The sequence below is a fragment of the Triticum aestivum genome, chromosome 4A (assembly GCF_018294505.1).
Source record: "Triticum aestivum cultivar Chinese Spring chromosome 4A, IWGSC CS RefSeq v2.1, whole genome shotgun sequence".
Lineage (NCBI taxonomy): Eukaryota > Viridiplantae > Streptophyta > Magnoliopsida > Poales > Poaceae > Triticum > Triticum aestivum.
In genome coordinates, this window is record NC_057803.1 from 430,958,270 (window position 1) to 430,969,267 (window position 10,998).

Below are 10,998 nucleotides of genomic sequence, written 5' to 3' on the forward strand. Positions count from 1 at the left end.
TGGATGTTTGGTTCACAAGAATTGGAAGATCACAGGATTCTAAGAAGCATGGTGAGATTAAGTCAAACCACAAGAAAATGTACGGTTATAATGCTATTATGCTACTATCTCTTAGTCTTGTGCTTCATGAATAGGAATTTGATAGGAGGACAAGTCGATATTAAAATTCCTATGGTTTTTCTTTCAAGGAGACACTAAAGGAACAATCCTATAGTTTTCCTTTGCTCCATTCCTTTGAACCACATGCATGAATATATACCCCTATATAGTGTACGACTAACTTTGAAAGTTGGTCGTTGGATGAAGCCAATCCGACGGTACAGAGATGGCAAATCCGAGCACTACTGGTTGTTGGATATCATCTACATTACATCAGATTCTGCCACATGTACAATCTAGAAGACTCCATGGTTGAACTTAAGCATAATGCACAAACCTCAAAACACACGCACTTCTCCTTAGTTCTAGAATCTTCCATATCTTAATTGCCCAATTTTTTTCTAAATGAATTTTTGCTATTTGTTTTTACCTTATTCTTTACAATGGACAATTCCATGAATCTTAAAATAGATTTTTTTATAAAACTAATTGATTTTGAATGAGGTGAACTATAAGAATTAAACGAACATTTACATCATGCATATATGACTCAAAGCTTACATGCTATAGTGTGGTATTTATTCACGATTTGGTTACCAAATCTCATGCGTGCATTGCACGTGTACCTTACTAGTAATAGTAGCTTAGGAAAATTTCCAATTCCTATGTTTTTCCACAGTTTTCCTTTCAAGCACTAGCGATTCTAGTAGGCAGGCATGAGCAGGGAAAAGCCTACACTCAAAAAATGTTTCTCTGCTACTTCTACTACTTTGGACCCAGGCCACTGCACTACTAGCTCAACTCCCAGACTCATCTACAAATGCACAGCTCAAACGCGCAGAGATAAATAATGATGGCGTTCAATAGAGTCCATCACGGATAGTTAAGTTTCCTGGTACCTCACTACTTGTTATATAGTAGGAGACACTAATCGTATTTCACATTACTACGTCTATTCTGATAATATTATCAGAATAGTTATTCGGATAACACTTCCGCACTGCATGCTGAATGCGAGGGTACTGCACTTGCTTTAACAAGAGCACTGCATTACAGAGACTAGTGAACTTCGTGTCAGAAAAAACTGCGCGTAGTGTTTTTTTCGGTATTGTTTTTGCTCTAATTTTTTAACCGTTTATCGGAACAAGGCGTGTAACATATCGTTGGAAAACTACGGATTAGATGCAACTTCGCCATGTTGAACACTTTTCAACATTCCCCGCGGTTTAAGAGCAGTTTCAAAAACGATGCGGACCACAAAGAGTGGCAGCGAGCGTTTTTTCGCGTTTTTTTCTAAACCCCTCGCCGGAATGAGGCAAATGATACACCATTGGATAGATCTTGTCGAGGCGCATCTTTTTCATAACTATTTTTTCTCTAATTCATTACGTTTTCAGAGCAGTTTCAAATTTACTAAATCGCGGAATTTTGTTTTTTTTTAAATTAAATTTTCGATACTGTTTTTGCTCCAGTTTTTTAACCGTTTGTTGAAACGAGGCGTGTAATATGTCCTTGGAAAGCCATGGACAATTCGCAACTTTCATATTAAGAAATGGTTTTGAGATTCCTTACAGTTTTAAGTTAATTTTGAAAATCGTGTGGCAGACGACAAGTGGCAGCGGCCGTTTTTCGGGAAATTTTTACAAACCGGTCGTCGGAATGATTCAGATAATATGCCATTGGAAAGATATCGACGAGACGCAACTTTTTAACGTATAACACTCTCTCTAATTCCTTACGGTTTAAGAGCAGTTTTAAATTTACCGAAATGCGGACACTCCGTTTTTCGCGACACCCAAATCGACGTGGGTACTTCATCCGATTAAAAATCGCACTGCATCGGACGAAAGACCGCACTGCATCAGACGTGTTAGAGAACTGCATGATTTATTTTATCCAAATGTATTTTTTCAAGGAAGAGAAAGTAGAGTGCATTTCACATCAGGTGTAAATGAACCACAACACTATCAAGAAGTGAACCGCATTACTTTTTTCGCTTTTGTAGCAATTTTTTTGCACTTACGGGATGAACAACATCATACGGCAGACCGTACTGCTTCAGACTCAAAACCGCACTGCATCGTATGTCCAAGCGAAGTACAAGGTTTCTTCTGTATTTTTTTTAATTTTACTATGGACGTGTGGACCGCAGAGACGAGAGCAAGTGAACCGCAACGATGTCGAAAGTAAACCGCATTACTTTTTTGCCAGTTTGTCTAACATATTTTTTCGAATATGTAACATCGAGACAAGGCAAGCGGACTGCATCAATTTTTTTAGTATTTTTTTCTGCACAAGGAATCAAAGTGCACTGCATAAAATATATATTTTTCTTTTTACAACAACAAAGTGTATTGCACCAAGAGGGTTCAATTTTTTTGGATGGCGAACAAAGTGAACCTGATAGTGAACCATGTCGTCCGAACCAAAGAAAAAATACAAAAAACTTCACACACAAGCCGTGCCAACCGCAAGCAGTGCCCCCATGGACTGCATCACTCTTTGTATTATTTTACATTTTTCTCACACTTTTTCATAAGAACAAAGTGAAGTTAGAAATGTTTTACTTGCTTCTGTAGTTCCCCGGTGAACCACACGCCCACACCACTGGACTGCATGCGTCGTGCACATGGGCTGCAATCAAATGGGAGTCCACGAATAGGCCAAAAAATTACAAAGAGGAAAAATGCACAATCGGGGGTCTCCGATGACCAGCACCAAAGCAAAATAGCACGGGGGCGGCTCCGACTACACGCGCGAGGGAACCTCACTACAGCACCCAGGCGACCTAACCACATTGGGAGGATGGAGCAAACTGCACCCGAGAGGGCCGTCGCCGACCACCATTTTTTTCTTGCATCCAAGATGAGAAAAAGCTCGAGAGAGGAAGGGGCCGATTCCTCGCACCTGTGCTGGTTGTCGGGAGAGTGTCTAGAGTTAGTGGTGGCGAGGTAGGGGCAGTGCGGGTCATACCAGAGGAAGTTGCAGCTCTCTTCCATGGCCTCGGTGGACGGGAGATCCAGAGTTGACTGTGTGAATCCCGCACTATGGAGTGGGTGCACGCAAAGGGGGGATGAGGATCTCCGGCGAGGGGAGGCTGGGTGGGCTAGCGCGGGGGAGTCTGGCCCGATCCGGTCGGGGGCAAGTGCGCGGTGGAGGTGGATCCAGCATTTGCTTGGCTGATGTGATGGATTCGAGCAGGGGGAGGGAGTTGGTGAGCCGGCGGAAGGAGGTTCTCGGGGGGAGTGCGGCGCAGGTACCTCGCGGCGGTCGGATCCGGTGATGCTGGTCGTGCGTGGGAGGGGGCGCGCCGGCGCTGATCTGGCAGGAGGCAGAGGAAAAAGGAAGGGGGAGAGCTCACGCTGGGGTAGGAAGGGGTGGCTGACGGCACAACGCTTTTGGGCGGCCTACGGTGGATGTGGAGGTGGTGACGGACGGCGCGTGGGGGCGTGGGAGCCCGGAGGGGAAGAAGGCAGGGTCGGGCGGCGAGGAGGAAAGCGGGGTCGGGGCGGCGAGGAAGATGGCGGGTGCGGGGGGGGGGGGTCCCGATCGGGAAGAAGGTGGGGGGGTGGGGGATTCAGTGCATGTGTGTGGTGCGTTTTTGTGTCTGAAGGCACGGGATGGGGTGGGGTGTTATCAGAATAAGACTCGGTGTTATTAGAATAAGACTCTTAAGGGTGTTATTAGAATAGACCCACCCTATATATATAACATGTAGAGTAAAAAAGCGATGCAACAAGTGTACAACCTCTTTGGCGAGGCCATGTCGATCTCAGCATCATTGGGTTAGTCGGTGAGGATGCTCCGGCTGATTTGGCTGCCGGAGGAGGGGAAGAAGATCTTAGGCATTTGGAGATGGAGCCGGGGTACTGCTGCACTGTGATGGAGGGTTTCGTCGTTGGAGCAGCTCCGGTGAGTTGTACGACGGTGAGGCTGAAGCAGGACAAGAGAGACAACGTTAACCTGAGTGGAATTCTAATAGCATCACCAATAGAAGACGTAAAATACATAACCACAAAGTGCTATATGTAAAATACATCAGCCGCTCATCTCTGAACTTAACTGCCAAAACTGAATTTAACAGTGGAAATTGAATTTAACTGTCGAAACTGAATTTTGCTATCAAAACTGAATTTTACTGTCGAAACTGAACACACTAGTAGCAGAAAAGCAGTAGCAGCAGTAGTGCGTGCGAGAGCCAGGGCAGATGGTCGTGTCGCAGCATCTCGGGTGGCAGCTGATGGGCTCGAGGGAGAGTAGGATCTGTTGCTCGTGCAGCAGCAGTGCACGCAAGAGTAGAGCAGTAGCAGTGCACACAAGAGTAGAGCTGCAACACAAGCAAGAGCAAGTGCGAGAGCAGGAGCGCAAGAAAGAGCAAGAGCGAGAGAAGAAGCGCGACCAAGAGCAAGAGTAAGAGCTGACCAGGTAGGGGACTGACAGCAAGAGCAGAGAGCAGCGCAAGCGAGAGCTAAAGCAGCAGCAACTCCTACTGATGTGGACGTCGCCACCGAGGGAGTGACGCTGTGGAGGAAGTGGCCGGCGACGCTGTTGTGGCTCGAGCCGTGCCACAGCAGCACCGTCAGATCGAATCAACAAGAAAATGCAGCGATTAGTGTACAACCTCTTTGGTGGCGCCGATTAGGCCTCAGCTTCATCCGAGGAAACGGTGATGATGCTGCTCTTCCGGTGGTGCAGGTGAAGATGGCGGTGTGGGAATAGAGGTGGCGTGAAAGACGAGGGGAACATCGGGGCAGCTCCTTGGAGTTGGAGGACGGGGTGGCCAAACCGGCGGGATGACGAGATCGACGATGGATCCTCATCCGGTACGGTGGATGAGGGACATCGAGGTGTTGCTGTGGACGACGTCGTCAAGAAAGAGGCTCCAGTTGGGTAGCGGACGAAGGCGGGTGTGGGGCTTTGAGGGTTTTCGCAGCTTCGGTGTACGAATGGGTTGGTGGATTAATGGGAGGGGGAACCATGGCTTAGGGACGCGCTTGTCCGAAATGCGGGGTAAGTTATGAAAGTACCCCCACCGATTTGAGCTAGGCGGTTCTTTCGGTTCAGGGGTATCACGGGCATTTCGCGTGTCGGTATTTCACAGGAGGTGGGAGTTTTCGCGCGCGTTGTAATTTTGGGATAGGAAGGCGCGGGTTGATATGGAGGGAGTTTTCAGATCACAACGAGACAAAGATATATCTTAAATATTTTGGGTTAACCAGGCGCGTGTTGAAATTTATGGACAAGCCTAACATGTACTATACCAAATAAATTTGCACTTCCATCGACGAAAAAGCAAAAATAAATCAATTTGCACCACACAAGAGAGTCTAGTCCTTTGTACTGTACCAAATCAATTTGCAGTACAAATGCCATTCAAAACTTTGAATTCATGTTATGTTCAATTAAAATATTTCGCTATGTGTATAATGCATGGAACCTGCTACTCAAATTAACGTTTTAGTGCATTCCAAACGTATATACTACCGCTTCAATGTGAACTAAATTTGAATTCATTTCTCTATTTGAATAAGATCTACAATCATGATTGTTGTGAAGTTAAACCATTTGAATTCATTTCTCTGTTTTAATAAGATCTACAATCATCATTATTGTCAAGTTAAACCATCGTTTGTGTATTATATTGACACCACACCACAACACATGATTACTGTCAAGTTAGATATGAACTATGTGTACTTTATGAACTCGAACTCGATTTTTTGAATCCACTATATGTTGATTTCAAATCACAATACATTTCACTGGGTAGATCTTCATAATGTGTTTATCACATAATGTATGGTTCCCCGTCCCCTTCGCCTACAAGTATTTAGATGTGAGTTGCAAACGCCACACATTACCACAAATTCAAATAAAATGTGAGATTGTTCGATATATTGTATGGTTTAGATTGTTCGATATTTAGTTGTGAGCTGCAAACGCCACACATTATCACAAATTCAAATAAAATGTGAGATTGTTCGATGTATAGGATGGTTTACATTGTTCGAATTTTAGCTCTGAGTTGCAAACACCATGCATTATCACATTATGGTATAACATGTCCAAAACCACAGCACGCCTATCACTGCTATATTCATGCATGCATATGTTTATAACACTATGATCTCCTATTCAAATATATGAATCCACTTTCATATCAAATTATGATCTTTGTTAGTCTCTTACGCCCACACAATCCTCTAACCTTTGTAGTTAGCACTAACTTTCTCTCATGCATGCACATGCCCTCCTTGCCCTCCCCTCTCTTAGCATTCTATCCATCGCGCACATCCATTTTTTTCTTTAGGTCATTTTTCCACGGTCTCCACAACTCCTTTCCGACACACACCGATCGATAAACCTCTCTAGCGATGTCTGCCTACAACATACACACGCACCTTCCATCTCCTCATTTCTATGTCCATTTCTCTTGTCTCTCATACGGTCCCACACACGTGTAAACTCTCGCCCCTCTTTTCATCGATCTCACAATCGCACAATCCTCCCCTATCTAGCTATTAGCTAGGCCTCTCGCACCACCTCCTAGCTCCATTCTCTCTGTCTATCCGTCTCGCCGGGCCTTATTTGCCTCTAATAAATGGATGTACACCCACCGATCTCCCACTATACATATAGCTAGCTAGGTCATCATAACTCGTTTTCCCCACGCGTCGATCGATCTACCTCATTAGTTATGCCTCTCCCTTCCTCCGACAAACAACAATTGATCTACCGATCTAGTTAGGTTTGCTTACCAAACACATGGTCCCCCTTCATCATACATGCATGTGTCCCGACACATCTATCACGCACATGCCCACACAGAAACACATCCCCACTCTAATTGATAATATTGCAGTTCTACCCTCAGTTTGTCTAGTAGGCCTCTCCCACCATCTTCGAGAAGCAACTCCATCACCCATCCAGCACTCTACCCCTATCCCTCCCTCTCTCTCGCCTCTCTCTCTATACCAACCTATTTCTCGTCCTTCACTTATGTATGGATGTCGACCGATCTCCCTCAAGACATAGCTGGGTCTCTCCTTCTCAACACATATACGAGTCGTTCTACCTCTCTAGTTGGGTCTCTGCCTCCCCCTCCCCCCGCACACACACCGATACATCGAGCACTCTAGTCATGTCTCCCTGCCACACACAAACTTGCCATGTGCCCTCTGACGTTCCGGTAGGTCAGTCGCCCTATATGTTTGACTTGCACACACACAATTTCGATGGCTCTCTTCATCGATCTCGCACCCACCCACTTGATCCTCTCTTTGACTCTATCTATATGTATGAACCCCCCCTCTCTTCTCGTGGATCGCCCCCTCTATATATGATATAGATAGGCCTCTATTTCACACACATTGCATGTGTCAAATTTTTGTTTGAGATATCATCGACTCATATTCCCACAAATACATTCACAAAATCACCCCAACAAAAAACACTCATGAACGCACACGGCATCTGTCTAGGTTTGTATCTCTCTCACACACAAGCACGTAGGTGGGGGACATGCACAAAGAGAAGAGGTGCACGCACGGCACACGTACTCTCGTCTCTTTCCCAACAACACCCGTGCGAGTACACGGTGGAGCTCATTTCTGTATGAAAAGGCAGCCCACGGGGTAATTTGACACATGTACTGGTTGTCCACTTGATGGAGGATCGTGTACCACGGGTCAACAAACAAATTGTGACTTGATGCGTTATGTTAAAAAAGAGGCAAACCATGTGGGGCCTATCTTAGAGGCAAGCCTCTATACACTGGAGATTCTCTGTACTTATTACTTTTGATGTGTCCCGTCAACTCGCAGAACGAGGAGAATCTTGCTTAGTACGCCCTCTCCCCCGCCCACGGGCACGGTGTCTCGCAGGACGAGGTGAAGCTTGCTTACTACTACGCCTTACGCCAGCTACCTCGCCCACACGCGCGGTGGCTCGCAGGACGAGGAGAAAATTTTACTGCTCCCTCTGTTTACTCCTCGTACCTACCTTCGTTAGAGAGATTATCATATTGTTTGGAATATATGTCCTTTAGTAGATTTCAATATGAACTACTAGTACATACTCCAAACACTAATGTATATAGACGTATTTTAGAGTGTAGATTCACTCATTTTGCTCCGTATGTAGTCCATATTGAAACGGACGTAATAGTATGCACTCTCCCTCTCCCCTCACCCCTCGACCCTCCCTCGAACCTTACCCATTTGGTGGACGTGCAACAATTCATTTGGTCTCGGATAGCCAGAATGATATATATTGCAGTACCATGCTCGACTTCCCGAAGAGGCGAAGAGCCAAGCGCAGGGTTAATATTTTGGAGATGCCAAGCGCAAGGTTTATTGGAGAACGAGTAGTAGTAGTACTAGTAGTACGTACCAGTGGTACGTACTATATGAGGAAGAAGGCAACAAGATGTATGTTTTGCGTGACAGTATCTTCTTGCAGGACGTGCTAGACCTAGTGGACCTCATTGTTGCAATGGGAGTACTCCCTATCATATATAGCATGATTCAGAGTGGTGGGCAACAGACATAATTCAGACCTGCTTAGCCTTAAACCCCATGAAGAAGTCCCATTGAATGGAATAGCCATCCTCTACACGTGCTCGTATGTAAAATGAGTAAATGAGACAAAAAGAGCAATAGACAAAGTAAAAAAATCACCAGCCTTAGATCCAGCCCTATTGTATCAGTGAATGATATTTCTACATCGTGATTCACATGGCTATATTAAAAACCATGCTATGGAGGTAGAAGTGGATTTTTATTTATTTGTGGAGGTAGCATCGGATGGATATTCAACGAGTGAACTGATGGGTGCTTCCTCGGTCAAACATAGATAAAGGTGCGCCTCGTGATTTGACGGCTTATGTAACGCCCCGAGACCGATGCGTCAGGTGTCTTCCAGTTATTTGCCGATGTTGCCATGTCATTCGCTTGCGTGTTGCATCTTGTCATGTCATCATGTGCATTGCATCATCATGTTTTCAAAACTTGCATCCGTCCGGTTTCTCCCAGTTCCTTCCGTTGTCCGTTCTGAGCCCAACCACACTTGCACGCGCCCGAGGCACGTCCGAAATATTTATTCTATAAGTGGCCGGAAAATGTTCTCGGAATGGGTTGAAAGTTGGCGTGTGATCTTATTATATGGTAGATAGACCGCTTGTCAAGTTTCATCGCATTCGGAGACCGTCTGATGCCCCAACGGGTAACTATAGCGGCAGTATAGCCGGTCTTTTCGTCGGACGTTTTCGGTCTCCGAATACCGTTGACGGGCTTTCCCTCTCTTTCCCCTCTAGTCCGTTTGCATAGTCCGCTATCACCGCTAGGCCCCGAAACCCCTCCTTGCACAGTGCATCGACCCCTCGCGTGTGTCTGAAACTTCCCCGAACCCGACCCGCTCTATCGTTACCGTTGGATCCGGATCATCACCAAACATCTACAAAACATCTCCTTTTTGTTAATTGGACTTCCTAAGCTATATTTTTCTCAGCCGTCCATTTATGATTGTAGGGATGTGGTAGACCCTACGTTAATCCCTTTGCATTATAAATAGCGGGCAACCCTAGAAATTAGGGACCTTGTCCCACCAATCCAATCCCCACGCCGCCGCCACACCCTTTGTTTTCAACGCCAAGCCAACCAGCTTCATCCTCCCCAATCCAAAATCCAGCCAATCCCATCGCAGCTCTTCCCTGCCTCGGTCCTCGATCTGGATCAAGAGGAGCGCCGAGCCTCGAGCCCCTTGCGCCGTGCGCCTCCCTCGCCGGAGCTCCTCTCCAGCACGCCGGCGACCCCGGCCAGGCCAGCCCTACGCCCTGCCTCTCTCCTTCCCTCCTTAGTTCTCCCTCACCTCACCTCACCTCTCTTGCTTCTCCAGGGAACCAGCGCTGCCGCCCAAGGAGGAAGCTCGCCACCTACCCACAAGTTCGCCGCGCCATCGGTCGCTTCCGCCGCCGTCAGGCCAGGATCTCCCCGTCGCTCCACTTCTCCCACTCCCCTTGTTTCTTCTTGTTTTCCCCTGCTGCTCCCTGTGGCCTGATCTCTTGCCGCCGACAGGAACTGCCAGCGCCGCCATGGCCTCGTCTCCGGCCAGAAAGGCCCGTCCCAGACCTCCACCACCCGGATCCAGTGACTCTTGCCGCCGCCGCGGCCAAGAACCTCACCGAAGAACGATGTTCCGCCCTGGACCCGCTCGTTTCAGCAGCCGCTGCCGCTCTGAAACTTGCGCCCGCTGTGATTGCTTCATTTGTCGAGAACGAGCGCTCCCTCGTCGTTGCGTGGACCACAGAAGACCCGCGCCTGGGCTGTGTCTCGTGCGAGGTACACCAACCGGCCCAGCTGCCAGCCCTGCGGCGCCCGGCCTGCCTTGGCCTCTCCCTCTACGCAAACTGGGCCTGGCCCATGGGTGAGGCACACCCCAGCGCCCCTGTTTGCTATCCTCCTATTGGGCCAGATCATAGATGTGGCCCGAATCATGTTTTTTCCCGAGGAACGAATTTAGCTATTATTCCTGAGACGGTTGCTTTGCAGAAAAACCCTGAAATTTCATGCATTTAATAACTTCACAACCATGCATCGGATGTAAATAATTTATATGTGTAAAATGACTAGAATTTCATCTAGTTTCATAATATACCACTTTCATCTATGTTTAAAATGTTGTTTGTTAAAATTTGCTCCTATGTCATGTTAAAATGCTTTAATTCATAACTTAATAATCGTAGCTCCAAATTTAATAAACCTTATATGTAAGTGGGGTAGAAAATGCATAGTTTAACTTGGTGGCATCACTTTGCATGTTTAACAACTCTAAAATTGTGTTTAGGGCAGAATAGTACCAAACCTTAAAACATGCACATGAGAAGTTTTCGGACTTGTTGTT

At 46.6% G+C, this 10,998-nt stretch overlaps 1 protein-coding gene across 1 annotated transcript in view; it reads left to right on the forward strand.

The window, feature by feature from the left end:
• LOC123083832 (uncharacterized) overlaps positions 1–10,758 on the forward strand; it is a 71,821-nt gene extending 61,063 nt beyond the window's left edge. The window contains exons 2-3 of the mRNA XM_044505732.1: positions 9,683–9,917; positions 9,994–10,758. Coding sequence (XP_044361667.1) covers positions 9,683–9,917; positions 9,994–10,673 — 915 coding nt within the window. The 3' untranslated portion in view covers positions 10,674–10,758. The remainder of the gene's footprint in view (positions 1–9,682; positions 9,918–9,993) is intronic.
• The last annotated feature ends 240 nt before the right edge of the window (positions 10,759–10,998 follow it).